General features: G+C 40.9%; 1 protein-coding gene across 2 annotated transcripts; it reads right to left on the reverse strand.

Moving 5' to 3' along the window:
- Positions 1 to 341: 341 nt before the first annotated feature.
- NBR1 (NBR1 autophagy cargo receptor) lies at positions 342 to 19,601 on the reverse strand. 2 transcript variants are annotated; one of them, XM_030256355.4, is made up of 21 exons: positions 19,403 to 19,601; positions 16,746 to 16,808; positions 15,403 to 15,421; positions 15,002 to 15,024; positions 13,981 to 14,178; positions 13,414 to 13,488; positions 11,976 to 12,193; positions 10,682 to 10,846; positions 10,015 to 10,221; positions 9,230 to 9,389; positions 8,436 to 8,723; positions 7,912 to 8,064; positions 7,381 to 7,456; positions 6,952 to 7,062; positions 5,988 to 6,179; positions 5,732 to 5,866; positions 4,773 to 5,133; positions 4,373 to 4,470; positions 3,766 to 3,835; positions 2,954 to 3,059; positions 342 to 2,574 (listed from the first exon to the last, which is right to left on the reverse strand). In XM_030256355.4, the coding sequence occupies exons 1-21, from the start codon at positions 19,550 to 19,552 to the stop codon at positions 2,404 to 2,406; spliced, it is 3,039 nt and encodes a 1,012-aa protein (XP_030112215.4). In that variant the 5' UTR covers positions 19,553 to 19,601; the 3' UTR covers positions 342 to 2,403. The 2 variants fall into 2 exon arrangements, with proteins under 2 accessions (XP_030112215.4, XP_030112214.4); XM_030256354.4 differs by having other exon boundaries at positions 342 to 2,577.
- Between the last annotated feature and the right edge of the window lie 225 nt (positions 19,602 to 19,826).

Genomic DNA, 19,826 nt, shown 5'->3' on the forward strand with positions numbered 1-19,826 from the left:
GGGCGAATCGGCGCGGCCGTGCAAAGGCTTTCCCCAACCAAAGCGGTTCCGTCCCCAGCGAAGGCCGGCCAGCTGCGGTAGCCCGAGTGTCGCGTTCGGGGCACGGAGCAGAACGGCCCCGGGACTTGTGGCTCCGCTTCTGCCCCCGGCCCTTCAGGCCCGCCCCTGCCCAAGCCCCGGCCGGAGGAGCGGAGTGTGCCCCGGGCAGCCCGAGGAGCAGCCGGGCTGGGCTGCCGCGCCCACCGCCCGTGCTGGCCCGGAGCCCGCGGCAGAGCTGGGTTACAACCCCACCACAGCCCCCCAGCGCCTGTGCTCGCCCGAAATGACACACAGAGGTCACATCTGCTCTGTAGAATATATTATAAATTATATCATGCATCCATTAGCAAAATATACAAAGCCAACAGAAATATAGCTATTTTAAGCCTGAGCATACAGCATCTAAACTCTAGGAAAAAGGAGCCTAAAGAGAACAGCATCTCACACCTGCTACTTCAATCTGCAGTGAAGTGCTCCTCCTCAAATGCTTTAGTTTTGTACTTTATAGAACACATGAACATTCCATGTACAAAGGTACACATGGCAAACGTGGGTCCTGCTGGGCCTGACAGACCCCAGCAAATATAAAACCACACTGTGCTTCAAAGTCTCATCAGCTTCTGCATTTCACCTCTGTCCTTCCTCCTCCTTGCTCTACAGCTGGCATTAGTAAAAAGATACTCAAAACAACACACCCAAGGTGGAAAGTTACAGAAGGATCTTTAACTGGTCCACAGCACATAGTTGTACTGGTGTACAGAGAGATGGGGAAACACTGCAAAATACTTCTACTGTATTTCAAAATAAACATTTAAGAGTATATCTTCCACAATCTATAAAAATAGGTTTAAAACGAAAGTGGTATGATACATTTGTTTTCTTCAACTATTTCAATGGCATTTTATCTCTATGGGTACTAAAGTCTTTTTAAAAATTACCGATAACCTGGTCAGCACAATACTGACACTGTGACAAAACAGAATACTAGTTTGAAGCAGGAGCAATATAAAATACTTCAGAATCAATGGTCTCTTACTGCAGCAAGGAAAAAATGTTTACTTGAAAGTAAGAACATAAGAACATAGCCAACACTGTCACCTGCTGAGGGACTGAACTCTGAGGAGTTATCTGGATACCCCACTGCACAGCAGTGGCTGGTGCTCATTTATGTCATTCTTCAGAATCAAATCTCTCAGCATATTTAGAAGGGAATTCTTAGATTTCCAAATTAAATCTGGGTATCTAAAAATCTTATGAGAAAATGAATTCTACAGATGTGGCTATGGAAACACAGGACCAGCTAAAACCATCAGAGGAGACTGTACATTTGAAAGTGCTTAAGTTAATGCTTTCAAACTCTAATGTAAAGTTATGTGATCCCTGCTTCAAGCATTCTTTCCATTCCTAAACATTACCAAAATTTGTACTCCAGTTCAGGTCTGGGTTCCTACACATTCTTGCATTTTTTATGTAGTATTAACAGAGAAAAATGTTTGCACTATCGTGAAAAAAGATAATGGTCAAATTTTTAATATTTTTACTAAGAGCCTGTTAAGATTCCTAGAAAAGTCTTTCCTACCCTGACACTCCATTTTTAACAAAATGTTTTATGTAGGTTATACTTCTACTGTTAGGGATCTGGTGTGCACTATCATTACAGGTTCAATTGCTGGTGTAATTCTGCTTCATTCTGCTACAAGAAGCAACAACTTTACTGGAATTCATCAGTTGAACTGCAGTTACACTTTTAGACTTTTCAAAAGTCATTTGATGATTCAAGATGGCTTTCTTTTATGAGCAACTTCTTTTTCTTAGAATAATTTTTAAGATTTAAATTTGTCACTTTACTATCATACATTGGAAAACCAGTTACTAAATCCTCAGAAGAAACAAAAACTCCTAGTTGCAGGCATCTCTTGTAAATTAAGCAGGACTACATTTTAGAGCAGCATTTTACACTGGTTTCTATTCCAAAGCTAATTAAGCCAACAAAAATTTTCCAGCTGCCTAAAATAAAAAGTATATACACAATAAAATGGGAAGTTCTCATCTGGGTATAACGTTCAATTCTACATGACTACCTGGTAAAAGGATTTGATCTGAAATCGGAGACTTAAAGACTACTCATTTAACTAAGAGGTCCAAATCATAACTGAAATTCTGGTATCCATTTCAAGAGATGCCACAAGGATTGTTTGACATTTCCATGAGGGTAAAAAGAAAAAGAAATAAAATGCTCAAAGAAAAGCTGAAGCTTTAAGTCAAACCTCCAAACAGAGAGCAGCTGAGGAGCAGCCTGCTACTCTCACTATCTTTAATTAGAGTTTACTCAATGAAGACTATTCCTCTCTCCACCAGGCAGCTTTAGCACCTATTGCACCAGTCTCTGTTACTGATCTGAAGCAATTCAGTCACCACTTCAATCATGTTATTGTTGTGTTTCTTCAGCAGCTGCAGGTTTAACTGCCTGTCACAGAATCCCATCTCACACAGACTGGACAGCAGAGAGGCAGTCTGCTCTTCTGGAGCTGCAGGCTGCTGAAAACAAAAGGGAGTAAGATAAGTTTAAAAAGCCAATTTATTTTTTGCCATTTGAACTAGCAGCCCTGCATTATACTAGAACCAAACTGAGGCACAGAGGCTCTTCTGGCCCCATTTAAGCTATTTATAATCCCTTTCACTGCTCACTTACCAAAGTGAGCTACTACTCTTACATAATGACATGCTTTCATCCCTAGGGCACGGATTTCCCAGTCTGCTGAGAACAGCAAACCTCAACGAGACACCATCAAACTTAACATTTTACTCTTACATTGACTCCAATATAGAATATTGATACACTTAAAAAACATACGCCTGTAAATTTAAGGTTGTCATTCTACGACACTCACACAGCACACAGAAAGACATTCACCTGTTCAATAATGGGTGGTCCAGCAAATAATGCTTTGTAGGCAGAAGCAGCAACTGACAAAGCTCCTTTCACGAGTTCTCCTGCAATGCTGCTGCCTTGAGGGTACCTGTGAGGAGACCAGGTGCTGCTTTAGGGTCAGTAAAGCCAAGGGTTTGTTTCAGTGAACTGCAAGCTGTTGCCTGTTGAGGCAAGGACTGTTGGAGACAACAGCCCGTGACCCAAAGGAATCAGCAGTGTTTGGGAAATGAGCTGTACAAGAAGCTCATTCCTTTTTCTTGACACTTTTTATTAAATTGTGAGTATATGCTTTCTGTGAAGGGACCTTTTGTAAAGAGTTCAGTGCTCCCATCTAAAAGAGAACACACCTACATGAAAGCTGTGCACTGACACATCCATTCAGGGTAAGGTAACTTCTATTTGTTTTCTATGAATACTTAAATTACTTCATATTCTACTCAACATTTTGACTTACCTCTCCAGTCTCAGTATTTTAAGACTACTTTATAGCTATCTTGTAAAATCACCATTCTAAGAATCCTCAGATTTTCTAGAAAAAAAACCCACAGAATTTTAGAAGCATTCAATTCAAGCTCTTCATTAACTTTGGCTTGCCAGTTCTGCATCCTTTTGATTTGTGCCCAAGTAGAAACCAAGATCTTGTGAAAAGATAGCATGTTTGCTTTAAGAAGGGAGGCCTCTCTTAAATTAGTGACTATATGAAATCTGTAGGCCAGAGCTTTTTCCTAGGTGTCTAATTAAGCTGTTCTCAGTCTAAAATAGTGTTTGTGAAGTCAGAGCTTCATCTTCATTACCTCGGGTATTCTGAGAACTTAGTAAGAAATGCAGAAGATCCTGGCCCATGAGTATCTTCACCACTGGGTTCTGGAAGAGGAAAACAAAATGTCAACATGTCCAGTTAATGACAATTAAGCTGGAGAAATGCAACATACATAAACAGAAAAAAGTGTCTCAGTACAACAGTAATACTCTAAGTTTAGTTATGCAGACCAGGTATCCAGGATTCTCACTGCAGTGAAAGCAGTCAGAAGATTTTCAGAACCATATGACTGATTCATCAGTGGTGTTTAACAGAAGAGGAAATGCTGTCTCAGTGACTGTAACAGCAGCTTAAATACATAGCTCATCAATTCCAGAGCAAGGTAATTTTTCAGATGCCTGTAAGTACTTTTGAGTATCCTCTGACCATTTCCCATAATAGATGCTCTTATCTGATCCACAACATCAATTATTTCTTTATTTGCAACATCCATATAGCAAAAGTTCAACACCCAGAGAAAAACTAAAATCTTTCCTTGATAGATTTCTGCTCTCCTCAAAAGAAAGGAGACATCAAATTCAATACTAGGCATAAGGAATAGGTGATAGCAATACTCTGCACCATTTAAATACTGTCAATACCTTCTCTTTGTATTTGATCATGAGAAGCAGAAGAGATATGCTCTGAAGCTGGTGTGTTTGGTTCTTGGAAGATAGAATTCTGAAGAGATGAAAGATTCCTGAGAACGTAAGGCAAAAACATTACTGCTTTTGTTCTACATGTACACACATAACAAAAAAAATAAAAAACTTCACATGCTCCCATCTCTCCCTCTCTTGCACTCACCTAAATCAGTGAGTTAAAGATATAGAGCCTAAACTATAGAGCCTAAATCAAGCTCTATAAAGTTGCAGGATTTAAGAACATTTAACTCAGTAGATGATAAAATTTTTGTTACAATTCCTGCTTGCAAAGTACTAGACCTTGCAGACTCTACAGCAATACCAGCATCACCATTTTGTTCTTGTCGCCAAATCATACCTTTGTGCCTGGGGTAAGCTGTCCACATCTGCTGGGGTTAATGGTACTGCAGCCAGCGTTTGGGAAGTTGTCACTGTATCACTGACCCTCTGGATCTGTGGCTGGCTTCCCCCTTCTGCGTTCTCTGCTACTGTTTCAGGTTCTCCTGTCTTTTCCAAACCAGGCTGAGAAAGAGCTGAACTATACATGGAGTCACCCAATGGCCGACTGGTGTCAAAGCACTCAGGGAGAATAATGATATAGTCCTCTGAGGAAGCAGAGGAGCACTGACTCTGAACGTCATCTTTATCATCTTCCTCTTCATCACAATTGCCAGTACCACTACGGGGGCTTGTGCTCTCATTAGACAGTGGAAGGTCCCCTAGTAGGAAAAAAAAGTGTGTTATTAACCATTGTCCATTTTGTATGGACAACAGCAGAGACAATTCTCCCAGCTGTAAGAGACAAGTATTTAGAAACAACTGTAAACCTTAGCTGCTGCCATTAATGGTGTCATTTTCCCTGTTGTGGGGAAGGTGTAGTGTGAAAGAGTAATAGATCTTAATGTTAAGCCTTTGCAAATATACTGCTGGTATTAATGCTCATAGTAAAAACTGGAGTAAGAGCTACACATACGATTTAAACTGTAGTTTTCAGCTCCTAAGTGACACACATTAGCAAGATGGTCAGAAACACTGCAAGCTCTATGTAGAAAATATGGAGGCACCATGTATAACTTATGAGCACTTATTTGAATACCCAAGTGGAACCTTTTGGTCTCAATTTCATTTATTTAAAAAGCAGCTGTTAAACTAGCTGCTTGTTAAAAGTACTGACACCGATTTTCTGATGTAATGATTCTCACAACTGGGACAACTTAACAATTCTCATCTAATGAAGACCAATTTCCTAGAACAGGGTCAGATCTTACACATGTTTTTTTTACAGCTTTATCTTACATTCAAGCCCATTTTACTTACCACATGAATTTTCTGTCACTGGTTCTAACTGATGAATCTTTGCTTCCTTTTTGGAAGTGGAATTACTATTTATCATAGGAGATTCTTCAGTTATTGTACTGCAGCTGAAGGTGTCTTGCAGTGTTTGTAAAGAATCTAATAAAGCAAATCAGGAAAAACAATTAAATGGTATCAACCACCTGAGCTGAGCAATTTGTGTCTCATGTCTGACTACAAACAAGTCAAACCAGAGAAGGCAGCTAATGACAGTGCTTACTCTGGAGGATTTTGGGGTTTTTTTGTGGAGGCTTGTGGTCAGGTGCAGCATCCAGGGTCAGAGATCGAATTACAGTTTCACAGACAAACTGAGTCCCACTCATGTCTTCTTCCCCTTCCTCCTGGTTCAATGCATGCTCAGCTTTCACTTTCCCCAAAGAAGAGTCCCCAGAAAGGCAGGCTTCTGCCATTCCTTGGAAAGGGAAACATAACAGATTTTACCATCACAATAAAGAAATGTAACTATAAGCAGAATTTTTTAGACCAGCCTCAGTTAATATTGATTCTGTGTGTTAGTTCTTTCTAAAAATTGAATTCAGCTCAAGTTGAGCACAAAAATTATTGAGAAGTATGAGGAGCACACCTGGAGTGTTTGGAGTATAGCCTAGTCTATAAAGGGCAGATGGTTAATTCTCCCAACAATTCTAGTGGTTAGAAAATCAAAAGAAGCATTTGAAAGGACTTTATACAAGGGCATGCAGTAACAGGACAGCAGGGAATGACTTTAACATGGAGGAGGGCATATTTAAATTAGATATTAGGCAGAAATTCTTCCTTTTGAGGGTGGGGAAGCCCTGGCAGAGTTTGCCCAGAGAAGCTGTGGCTGCCCCATCCCTGAAAGTGTCCAAGGCCAGGCTGGACGAGGCTTGGAACAGCCTGGGATAGGGGAAGCTGTCCCTGCTCATGGCAAGGGATGGGACTGAATAATCTTTAAGGTCCCTTCCAAACCAAACCATCCTGTGATTCTATGATTTCTATTTCCAATCTATATATATTATGCTCCAACCTCTATAATCACTAACTAGTGTGAGACTCCAGGTTGATGATCCAAACAACCTTTTTTTTTTTCTTCCAAAGAAGGGGAAGACAGTAGTTAGAATTCCTTTTAGACATCAGGTTTGCTGACTACAGAGAAGTGTCAATATCCTCCCTTCACCCCCCAGCTCCTCAGGACTGCTGCTTACCAGGCACTAGTTTAAATCCACTCCCCTCGTTCTCCTCCTCTATCTGATCTAAGCCAGGTTTCTCCAGCAAGGGGCTGTCACGTGGCAAAGGGGACATGCATGGAGTCATGTCTGGAAAACACAGGGAGCAAAGATAATTGGCACTAAAGGAGAAGGAGCCTCCACGAGGTAACATTTTTAAAAGTTATTCTTTTTAAGGGACATTCTTTCAAGACTGAATAAACTTAGTTATTTTAAAATATAATCTGGCGGAATAAACAACTAGCTTTGCATTACTCTGCCACTGGCTGTGCAAAGAAAATGGCAGCATTCCTCAACATCTGGAATGTTATGTTCTTGGGGATATGAAGGTGAAAAGAAGCCAAGACTGAAAGACACAAAGGATAGCTGTCTGTGCTCAAGAGAGCACACAGAACACAGGAGCCTTACCAACAGGAGTATTGTGGGGCACTCGCTCCAATTCCTGCACAATATTGATATCCAACAGCTCAAAGGACAGCAAATCCTACAGGAAAAAACAGACACAGTTTACATGAGCAAACTCTGAAACTGAATCATATCTGTACTTGGCAGCACAGATCCCACTGATGTACAAATAACACTTTGCTCCTCAACACAATCTCAGGGGGCAGCTTTCCCACAACATATTTACATCATTGAATATGGTGCACAAATTAGGCAGCAAGGGACAAAGCTAGGAACTCCCTTGTGAGGGATAGAGAAAGACACAATGCTGATTCTTGAGAACCTTAATCTGTCCTACATGTACCTTCCACATAATGACAGTGCCTAATACCAGTTTGAGAAAACAGCTCTGCTATGTAAAATGCAATATACTCTTTCTGAAAATAGAGTGGCCATTTTTAGAGCTCAAAAGCTTTATTCTTACAGATGTCTACCTACCTAGACATCAAACCCAAAGTGATTTGCTTTATATTTACCTGAATTTTAGCACTTTACCTGGGCAGTGAGGAGATCAACAGATGGGATATAAAATTCTCTCTCACTTGGCAGATTTTTGATCTTTAAAGGAACAGCTGGCAGAGATATTTCAGCCTGCTCTGCAATTTCACCTATCAGCTGAGCACCTGTTTCTGTCTCTGAGGAAGCATCCTACAAAAACAAAAAACCAGAAGCCCCTTAGCCACAGTAAAGAAAACATCACATGAACTCTAAAGCCTGAATTTTGTGTAAGCACACAAGTAATTTGAAAGACATTTAAATCAACTCATTACAAAGCCAAAAGGACAAACAAAAAGAAATGCTGCAGTCGTTCAGTTCAAAGTAGACAAATAGCTGCAACAGACTAGTGTCATGCCTGTCAAAAAGAACAACTACTTTAGAATTTATAAATGCAATATATGTTGCATTTCTTTCCTATTAAAAACAAAAGAGTCAGTTTGGAATACTATGCCAAATAATACACAGTGCTCCTTCTCCCTAGGCAATTCTGAGCTGCCCCAAATACCAGGTGAGTGACTTGCCTGTTTGGTTCTGGCAGCATTACTATTCTGACAGGCGTCAGAATCCTTCCAATCACTTTCTACATAGTCAGCAGCTGGAGAGGGATCCACAACAATACTGCACCAGATCCTTGGCCCAAACTGTTCCCCTCTGTGTGACAGTCTCCAGTGAGAAGTGTAAGTTCCTTCTATGTTGGGAGCTACAAACTCAACTGAAACAGTTCCTACTTGTCCAGATGGAAGGGATGGCACTATCACATCTTTCTTCTCGGCAGATGCCAAGGTCAGATTACCCCACATAAGTTTCAACTGAAATATACAACAGAAAAAGCCAAAAGTTAACTTCTCAAGCTTCTCTGCAAAGTGTAGGCAGTAGGAAGCAGAGTTCCTCTGCTGAAAGGAGTTGTAGGTACCAGGCATGGAGAAGACAGGCTGCTAGCACACATGCTCACAGCAGTCACCATCAACACAAAGATACCCCCATCTTTCAACACACAGGCAGCCTCTCGCAGAACAAAGGGTTTTGGAGGTCAGAAAAGCAACAGAGCAGTTGTAAACAGGGTCAAACTGCACCATTATAACATGGGGGACATAATATTAATGGGAAACACGTTCAGTGATGGTACTCTGAACCCCTTCCCTCCTATAGTCTACACTTGTAAAGAGTAGCTACACAGCTTATTGCCCCAGAATTCTCAGCTGTGAACCAACAGGCCAAAGGAAATATTAAAACAGGTCCTAACAGAGAATTCATCTACAAATATTATCTCCCAGAATGATTTTAGTGTGTAGAAGGAAGAGCAAAGGCAAGATACCTTTGTGTCTGAGCTCCATTCCACATTGCCAGTATTTTTCATTCGCCAGTGTTTAATAAACTTTGTTCCTGGTTTCAAGTGAGTACCATCAGGTAAATTCTCATCCACAAATACTGCACTTAGCGTTGGGACAATTGCTTGGAAGGGTTGATTAGGACTCCTGGGATTGGAGAGAGGAAACAAAAAAAAAATACACCAAAACTGAAGTTCAGCTGCTGATTGATGTTAATTTGGCTTTTAAATGCCCTAAATGGAAGGGATTAATTAAATAAACAAACTATACAAGTTTTACACTGCACATTCATAAACTCAAAGGGAGTGGGAAATGCAGAGCAGTTGCCTGCAAAGGCTGCTGTCTAATGAACCTCAGCTTACGAGCACATTAAAAAAACCTAGCACTGAACATAAATATACAGAATGTACTTGACTTTATGCAGACACACTTAATAAAGCAGGAAGATACAGACTTTTTAAAAACTGGCAGTAAATGTTAATTTACACTCTGTGAGCATGCATGTGTATGCATAATCCTAGGCACCCCCTCCTAAATCTACATAAATCACTACATTTCTGGTAACCTCTTTTTTTCCTTTCTCCTACTCTCCTCTTAATTAAAAACACTCTATCTTGCAAATGGCATTTGGACAAAATTCTCACCCAGTCAAATGACAAATCACATTTCAAATGAGCAATTCCATAACTTTCCTCGTGTTACTTTAACTTGTTCTCATAACAAAAAGTCAGACAGCACAACTATCAGATGCTCAGTTAACAACAAGCCTTACAGGAAGGTGTTAGGCTGAACACTCTCAGATTTCAGAGTAGGTGAGCTGTTTGTTTCCAATACATGGATAGAGTTCCACAGATGAATTTTCCTGTGCAATTTTAGCTGCTTTTTGAGCTCTCGGACCTCTGCTTTTCGCTGTTTCTTTTCTGCTCGCAATCTTTGCTTCTCTGCCTTCAGAAATCTTTTGTCCATCTGTTTCTGGAGCCTGTAAAACAATTAACACACCTTATTACATTGAACTGATCAGAATTTATCTTTAGCCAACACAGTCTTAGTCTCAAGGGAACCCTTCAGGAAAGATCCCATGCTTCTAGGCTGGATACCAAATTGTTTTAAAAGAACATCTTCACAGTTGCTTGTGGAACCATTCTGAATGGTCTCTGAAAGAACAAAAAAGGACAGACACAGAATACTCAAAGAAAAAGCAAGCTCTCAAAGTTTGCTACACATCTATGACACAAAAGTCTTTGTTATTAAAAACACTAAGATTCATTACTTAGGCCCTTTATAAGTATGTAGCTATTTTTAGCTACTCACAACAAAGTCTGAGTACCATTTCCATTTCTTGTTATCTCTAAAATAAAAGCTGAACCTCACTCCAACACAGGTGCTTCCACCTGCAATCAGACCACTCTTGCCAGGCATTGCCAGGCGCCACCATTTACCTGACTTGCTCCAGAGTGGCAGGCAGGCGTGGGGCGAGCTCTGCCAGGCTGTAACTGTCAGCGCCGCAGGGGATGGGTCTGCGCAGCTTTAACAAGACGTGGTTTGGGTCATGTGCATACGTTCCTGCCTCACACTCTTCACAGATATTGTAGGCTGGACAAAGGCTACAAAGCAGAAAAGACAGAAGGTCATCAAGAGGCAAAGAATTTCTGCAGACAAACAACTTTATATCATGCTACCACTGTAAGCAGTTCCCAAGTGACAGCAGCTGGATGTCTCACAGATCAGTATTTGGAACTATGTGGAATACCTACATGATTATCTCTCTTCTTGGCAAACCTGCAACACAGTTCCCACTTATTTGAACACAATCAGAAAAAAAATTGATGCTTCCTTTAGCACAAGTGACTAAAATTTTTGCTACAAAGGGCAGAACATTTTATCAAAATCCAGTGCCAGAAACAGCACCATACTTATGAAAATACAGAGGCAAAGTCAACAAGCATTCAGGGATGCAAAGCAGATTGCTCCTCCAGGAACAGGGCTGATAAAAACCAGACTGTCACCTCCTGCCAGCAAGGAAAAAAAAAATCCAAAGAAAAACTCTTGATGGCATTTCATCCACTGCTTCTGCCTAGTCCCAAAATGCTGATCTTTACAGCAGTTGCCTCATTCAAATAAAATGCCTCACTTAAGACATTCATCAACATCTATTTCGTATTATTAGACAGACAACAGTGCAATCATTAAGAAAAATATGACCTGCCTTAGTCTCACTGACTCAGAACCAAACATCTATTACAGACTAGTAGTTCTAAGTCTTGCTTTTTTGTTTAGCTAATCAAACAAAACCTTTTCCATTACAATTACTGCATGTCCAAAATAGATAACGTAGAGAGTCATTGAGAACACAGCTATAAAGTTCTCTGAACTGTGTTCATTGAGAATACAGCATTATAAAGTTCTCCCACTTAAACAATCACCTTTTCTCAAAACAGCATTAATCTTGCTTTTTTGCAGATACAGTCTAATAACCACAGGAGAGAACATCAGCTGTCCACATAGCAAACATTCTGAAATGTCCAGCAGGCTGCAGATTAGGAACCTAGAAGTACCTAACCCCAAGACAGTTTCTCAGTCACTCACAGGCTGTGCCTGGCAGGTTCCCCACTGCCAGCACACTCTACCTGCACTGAAATGTCCAGCAGGATGTAGATCAGGAACCCAGAAGCAGCTAACCCCAAGACAGTGCCAGGCTGTGCCTGGCAGGCTCCCCACTCCCAGCACACCCACCTGCACTGGTAGCGCACCCCGACAATGCGAGCCTGGCAGCTGCAGCAGGAGATGAGCCAGTCGCACTGGCTGCTGCTGCCGCTCCCCGACGGGCTCTCCGCAGGCGCTGCTGCAAAGGAGCTCTCACAAACATCTGCAGGCTGACTGCAGTGAACAAGCTTCTCATACAGCTTCTGCTCCAGCCTCTCAACAGTCTCCTTAACGACTTGTTCCCTGAACTGGAAAGAAATTAAAGCAGTCATGAATGAGACCCAGCTATTAAGTTTGAAATGTTGAGTTACACTGTCACAAGTCTCCCAATTTGTCAGTATTCATAGACTACTTCAGAATAATTTCCCCTACCCCCAGCACACTCTTCATAAAATTATTATAATATACAATACATATAACATACGTAATATATTATCATATTATACTAGTATAATATTATCATATCATATATATCACATAATATTATATTTTCATATTATTACAATATTTTCATATATATTATATACAACATATATAATATATAAAATCTATAAGCAAATACCACATTCCTCAGAAAGGACTTTTATTTTAGAAAATACCAACCCAGAGCTTTTAAGAAGGCAAGTTAAAAATCACATATTTGTGCTTACAATATTGTTTTTCTTCCACAAGCTTGCATGAAGGGAAAGAAACGCCTCTCCAAAACAATTACCACAACTCCCAAACCCCTCTGGACTCTCTGCCATTAAGTTCTGATCTGCCCATCAGTGATGTCTTAAACATAACCATGAACTTCTCCTATTTTTAGTTTGTATAAATAGGTGGCAAAGGAAAGGAGATTCTAGAGAAAAAAAACTTAAAAGATAAATGCACATAGTTTCAAGAATTTGCTAGCTCATTAACTCATTGCAGTGATATCAAACTGCTTTTCAGTGATGCTTATTAGCTCTTCACAACAAATTAACACCCATACCTTAACTGTAGCTTATTTTCAATGGCTTCCTGGAAGTATTTTCTCAAACTGACCAGCCAAGAAAAGTAAGGTCATCAAATGCTCTGCTTTCAATCACAGGAACCAAAAGTATTGCCCTGGTGAAACTGGACAATCAAGAGCAACACTGTTCATGCTCCCCCACAATGAGTGGCCTGGAATTCCTATGGCTGTCTGGAGTGCCACAAGGATTTTGTTATGGGAGTTACTTAAAACTACACTCAAATTAAATCAAATGCATAAACATTCCACTTTTCACAAGTGGTATGGATCAAGTTAATGGTTTTGGAGTTTTTAAGGTATCCCTTTCACTGCAGACATAGTTAAATGCCTAATTCTCATCAAGATCTTGGTCACAAGTACTGATGGCAAAAGTGTTCAGATGTGCAGAGTCAGGCATCACAAAGATCTCTTCCAACAACAATACAATTTCTAATGTAGTTAAGTGTATCAAAACTTGCAAGCCCATACACTTACTGTTTCCAAGTAGCTAGTAAACCATTCCGGAGGATTTTCATTTGTGCTTTCTGTTCTGGTGTGATCTGATTTTTGCTGGGGAGAAAAAAAAAATGCAAAATTTTTAAAAAATCCTCAACACAGCAAGTTAACTGCTGAAATAGCTTTTAAGTGTATTTATAGAAAAATATTTAAAGTTCTTCAGAAAACAGTGGAGAAGCAACACAAAGCCACTGGCATTTTCCTGAAACATTTCTGCTTCATTAGCATTTGTGTGTAATTACACACCAAAGAAGTCAAGTCAGCCAGAAGTGACCAGATGGCAATGACTGCTTCAGGAGAGGAATTGCTCTGTTTATCAAAATACTTAAGAATGGTCAACATGAAAACACTGGTATTTCTAAAGACAGCATCAAATTATCCTCTTGAAGACATTAAAACTACTTGGTGAGCCTCAACAGGTGCAGGTAGCTGAAAACAAAGACCAACTCCTGAGCTCAGTTTTTATACATGGTTGAAGAGGACAATCAGTGTACAATATGAATTACACTTATTAATTCTTTGTTTTAATGCAGCTCAGCTTCTTACCTGAACGGTCAGCTCCTGGTCATTTTTCAATTCTTCCTCTAATCCCTGAGCTATCGTGGAATACTGCAAAAGTGGTTTCTTCTCATCTTTAAGAAGCACCAGCTTTTCTGTCACATTTTTTTCATGTAGTTGCAAAGCATGAGAAGGGTTCTTTTCATAGACATTCATCTGAAGCTGATTTCCTTGTTTAACTGCAATCTAAATAAACAGTACATACACACACCATGTTTTTAACTTACAATCAGCATATACAATCTGTAAAAATACAGTATTACACTACATTGGAGAGTTTGGCAAAAGGGTGGGGAAAGACTAATAGACACAAAAAAAAAAACCCAAGAGAGATGCCAAGGTAGAGTCAGCTGATAGTCTACTTCTGAAAGGTTATTAATATACTTATTACAAAAGTTTATTAAAAGCCAAAGGATAGTCATGCAAATATCCTACTGGAATTTTTTCAGCCCACAATAAAGTGCTCACAGGAGCCAGCAAACAATAGATTCTGTCCAGGAATTCATTATTATTTTGAAATTATCAGATTTGAAATTCAAAACATGAACAAAAAAGTTCTGAAAGACTTAATAATGTAAAACAGAAGTGTAAAGAAATGAAATTCTTATTTTGTCCAACTGCTTATAAAGTAACTAAGCATTGATTCTAATAAGTTTTAATTATATACTCTGGCAGGAGAATCTATGTGGCAAGATTTTTGAAGGGTTTCACTAAAGCCCAGTATTTCCAAATATGGGATTACTGTTGAAGAGTTTGAGAAAGTCAATTCGTAACCAAGCCACTACTGCTCAGGGTCCTGAATCCTAACTGCCAATATATTCAACTAACTTATAAAAACAAAGGATAGAAGAAAAATGTAGTGAGACATTCAAGCTACTGTCCAAAGCTGGAAAACAGCTATTCTGATTTCCTGGGCCAGGTAATGCCTTTTTATTTTTTGTCAGCTACACCAATTTGAATTGGAGAAGGATGAATATATATATTGAAGAAAGTCAAAAAGCACATTTACCTTCAGAGCTTCTTCATATTCCTCTAAAGAAAAATAGAAAGAAATGTGAATGGCCCCTATATCACACAACAGATGTAAGATTATCACACAGTATTGAGAAACCCTCACATGACAAGGGGCCTCCCCTACCTCCTGTAAATTTTCTTAAATTACTGCAAGAAATTGTATATACAGGAACAAGCACATAATTTCACAGTTAAGAGCCACAACATTTCACTAATTTAGTCACTTCCAATTTTTGCTGTGGATGAAGAATTCTTTCCTTTGGGAAGAATTTGATGCCAAAACATATATAAAATACAAAAATCAAAAAGCAAGCATTCTCAACTGCATCTTAAAAAAACACAAGCAACAGTTGGGGTCTCTTATCTTGATTTCACCTCAATAAAGCAGCAGCTCACCTTTGCTGTTCACAGAGACCTGCAAAGAGAAGTAACAGTGAGCAAGAGCCACAGCCATTTTTGCAATTCTCTTAAAATTAACACACATCAGAATAAACATACTTTCACTCACAGTTTTTAGAACAGCAGTCCTTTAGACACTTGTTGTTCCATGTTTAATCATTACCCAAAGCTGTGGTGCTCTGAAGCAGCCCATGTTTGTTACTGGATTGGCACAGGAGGCAGTTCTGGCACTGCTGGCACCCAGAACAAGCCTGCTCTCCTCAGAAAGTCACTGCCTGTACCCCCGGGCTCACTGCACAAGTCCAGAGCTTGGCCCCAGTTGCTTTAAATGATCAGTTAAGCATTTCAAAAGACCAATTAAGTGCTCCATAAAGCCATTCTTCTACAGAAAATCAATTATCAATTCTGTACATAGAAGTCACTAACACAAGAAGCTATTTAATTCCCCACAGCATTGCAGGATTCTGAACAATGTTTGCTCAGTGCTACAGGAAAAAAGCTTTCAGAGATGCATCTATATATTTATATATTATACAGCCTAGAAAATAAGGGGGAAATCCTTCTCTGGAAGGTTGTTAAAAGCCTCTTGACATTTTCCCTCAGGGAAAAAAAAGTAAGACCAAGAGCCCCCATCTCATCTAGTAGAGCTATAATCCAAGCAGTGGAACATTGTGTTTGCAAAAGGTCATTCTGTGTGAGAGTTACATTCTCCTCTGAATCTCTAGATAAACAAAAATAATATGAGAGGGTGAGACTGTGCCAAGCAGGAAGTTACTCAACAAGGACAACTAGAAGTAACCAATTTGTTTTCTGAGTCAGTAATCTGCTTGGAGATTACAGCAATTGCATAAAGCATGCAGAGGATTTGAGTACACCAGATCACTGAAGCAAACATATGCTAATGACAGGGGACCTACATTTTCCAGAGGCAGGTGTCTAGAGTGAAGAGACAGGGCTTTACCACAGCTGGAAACACAAATAGTTACAACTACCTCATAAAATATTTAAAAATAAAAAAAAAAGTTTAAAAATAAAAAAGTTCCTCAATGGAAACATTCCTCCCTCAGAGCACAGAGAACCACTGGGTGTTTCAATAGGGTGGGAAAAAGAAAGGTGGTAGTTTCTAAAAAAAGTATTTTGAGATATGTATGCTGCATTACAAGTAAAATCACAAGACTTTCATCTATTTTCTTATTAAAGGGCAAACATTCCCCCACCCCAATCCGCATAAAAGACTCTCCTAAAGGACCCACTACAAATCATCATGAGGCAGAAATCATTTCTGCCACCAGCCATTTTTTGGTTGACTTATTGGGAGGGTGGGGTGGCAGGTATTTTACCTCATCATTATCTTCATCAATGTATTTGATCTGAATGTTGTCCAGGTCAAATGAAACTTTAACCTGTAATGAAAAAAAAATAACACAAAACCACAGTGATGCAGGACCTCCGTAAACAATGATTATTAATTAGGAGTAATATAAAAACCCTTCTATCCCTCCCTTCAGTTTCTCAGTTGAAGCAAACAGTTTTACCAAATCCATTCCTCTAGAGCTGAACTCTTCCCAGTGCCTTCCCTCCAAGCTTTACTAACTTTCTCTAATGAAAAGAATAAACACATTTTTTTCCTCTTGCACCTCGCCCAGTTAATGTTTACTCCAAAATAAATAATAATAACCTTCCCATTCAAAGAGGACAAGCTCAGGGTTAACAAACTCAGTCGTGGTAAACACTGCAAAATATGAAGACAAAGGCAAACAATCCCTAAACTCTATCTTTTACATTAAAAAGCACCTGGGTGACAGCTCACAAAGGTGATGAGCCTTTTCTCAGCCTATCAAAATTCAGAGAATAAAGCTGAGCAGTTCTATTGCATTTTACATTAACAAGGCAGAATGGGCAGCGCCAAATGAACCATGAAATGAAAGCAGTTGTTTCCACACGCTGAGTCTTTGAGGCTCCTGTACGTTTTTGTACCAGGTTCCTACCAAAGCTGTATTTTTCTGCCTTGGTTTGAAAAGTCAGGTGTCTGCTAAGGAGGGCAGGAGGCTCCCTTGAAATGGAAAATGCAAACCCCCTCCTTCTGAATCATGATAATTTTTAAATGAATGGGCTCTCAGGCAAAGATATGGAAATAGAAATAACAGTTCATTTTTGTACCAGGTTCCCACCAAAGCTGTATTTTTCCCAACAGAAACTCTCTGAAACTATTGACACATGCCCTGCTAGGCCAGACCCAACAGAAGAGCAGCCTCAGCCAAGAGTGGCTGCCTGGGAGCCACACGTGGACACAAGGCACACATGGACACATTCTGCAATGAACATGCTCCAGGCAGGCTCCTCCAGCAACACATCCCAAATTTTGTGAGTGCAGTGACAGAACCCACTTGTTTTGTCAGGAAAAAGCTGTGGTCTGTACTTACACGGTCTGGTACCACAGATTGTTCCCTTAAATTCAGGGCAGAATAACAGCTCACCTTATCCTTTATAAACATCAAATACATTGAATAAAATATCAAAATATAACAAAGACACCAGTTTAACTGATATTCCCTTGGAACAGTAATTCACACAACAGAGAAACCCTTGGCTCTACCTCAGGGAAATACTGTAATAGAACACCACACCTTGCACAAACACGCCCTGGCTCTCAGAATACCTGAGATTAAGGGCAGCACAGTGCTTACACAGTAATCTGCTTCCAGCTTTGATGCAAGCAGGACTCTGACCAGCTCAGACATTCCTGCAGGCCTACTTGCACTAAGTATTTTAACACTGAACCGGTGCCTCTTTCAGAGGACTGAAATGCAGCAAGAGAAGATGATGCAGTTCAAATTTTGAACTTGAGCAATTCATAAAACAAAACCCTCCTGAATGTGTACCGAAATATACTGGCCATAAAAAGAGCTGAAAGACAGAAAATAAGACAGCAACAAGATCTTTTCAGATGCAACTTTGAAAGCAAGCTAAAAAACCAGAACAGTTGTGTGGAAGAGGTTTTACAGTGACTTCTGTGAGCCAGAGAGAAGTTTGATAAGAGGATCCATGTTTACCCCTGAAAGAATTTCCTACCAAGGTCACTGACATAAAAACCAAGAAAGAAGGATAAATAAGAGAATCCTGCAACTGCCTATTCCAATAAGCACTTTGCTTGTCTTTCATGACCAATGAGTAAAGTGTAAAATTACGAGCTCTGTAAGAATGGATAAAAAGCATGCAGGCTATAATGAAAACAGTTTGAAGCCTTCTGAAAAGAGAGTTGCTTTGTATTGTCTCCGTCTCAACTATAACACACTTACTACAGAATTAATAAATAATAATAACAATAATAATAATGTTAGTTTCATCATAGCCAAGGGATTGCTTACAACACAATTTCACCGTAAGCCAATCAGGAATTGTAACTAAAGAGCCCTAAAAACAAGCACCCAAACGAACTCTTAACAATACCAAGTGCAGGACACACAGACCTTCAGAAGGAGCTGCGCAGGCCCGCACGGCCCGGTCAGACCCTGCTCTAGCCAAACGAGCACACACAAAGCTCCGGGAACCAAGGGACCACACAAAAATCTATTCGTGACCACAAAGAGCACAGACGAATCTTCAGAAAAGCAAAAGACAGGAGTTACTTCACCGCAGGTACTTCAACAAGAACAGGAAATAATAGGAACGGAATGGATTTATGGAGGGATACAGAGCCAAACCAAGCGCCCATACCTGCAGAAAAGGGCAACGAACACAGCTGAGACCAGCTGCTCACACAGAAAAAAATGGCCCTTGAGAATCTTTTTCCAAACCAGGCAATGTAAGCACACAGCAAGAGCAACCCATACTACTAAGGCAAAAAGAAAACTCAAGAGCGCAGCCATATAATCCAGAAGTTCTAACAGCCTGTGGAATGGAGGACTCTGGGCCCTCAAGAGCCTCACTGCCCGGGCCGGGCCGGCTCCCCGCGGCGGACACCCCGCCTCGCCTCCCGCAGCCGGCCCGCACTCACCATGGCCTCCACATCGGCCCAGGCGGTGCGCGCCGGGTCGGGCAGGAGGAAGGTGCGGGTGTCGCCGCGGCGGGTGACGCGCACGGTAAGCCGCGGCTCCATGGCGCGCTCCCGCGGGGCCGCCGCCAGCCCTGCCGACAGCCACAACATGGCGGCCCGGGGGCGGGCCGCCCCGCCCCCTCTGCGCGCCGCTATTGGCGGAGCTGCCCGTCACTCATCCAGAACTCAGCTCTGATTGGTCAGAGGGCGGAGCCAAGGGGGTCGTGGAACCACAACAATAACAGAGCCGGGCACACGCGCGCGCGCACCGCGGCCACGCACGTCCGGCGACTGCGCCGCGGCGGCGGCGACCAATCAGCTGCCAATCAGAGCCAATCTGAACCAATCAGGACGGCCCGGCCCCGCCCCGCCGAGGGGAAGGAGC

This window comes from Taeniopygia guttata, chromosome 27 (assembly GCF_048771995.1).
Source record: "Taeniopygia guttata chromosome 27, bTaeGut7.mat, whole genome shotgun sequence".
In the NCBI taxonomy this organism is placed as follows: domain Eukaryota; kingdom Metazoa; phylum Chordata; class Aves; order Passeriformes; family Estrildidae; genus Taeniopygia; species Taeniopygia guttata.

Bases quoted from the DNA above. Each gene is read 5' to 3' on its own strand.
- NBR1 (XM_030256354.4), bottom strand. From the start codon at position 19,552: ATGTTGTGGCTGTCGGCAGGGCTGGCGGCGGCCCCGCGGGAGCGCGCC. The intron at 12,194-13,413 runs GTAAGTGTATGG...ATTTCTTTCCAG, and splicing joins TTACTAGCTACTTGGAAACA to TTCAGGGAACAAGTCGTTAA. The intron at 5,134-5,731 runs GTAAGTAAAATG...TTTTCCTACTAG, and splicing joins AGTGACAGAAAATTCATGTG to GGGACCTTCCACTGTCTAAT.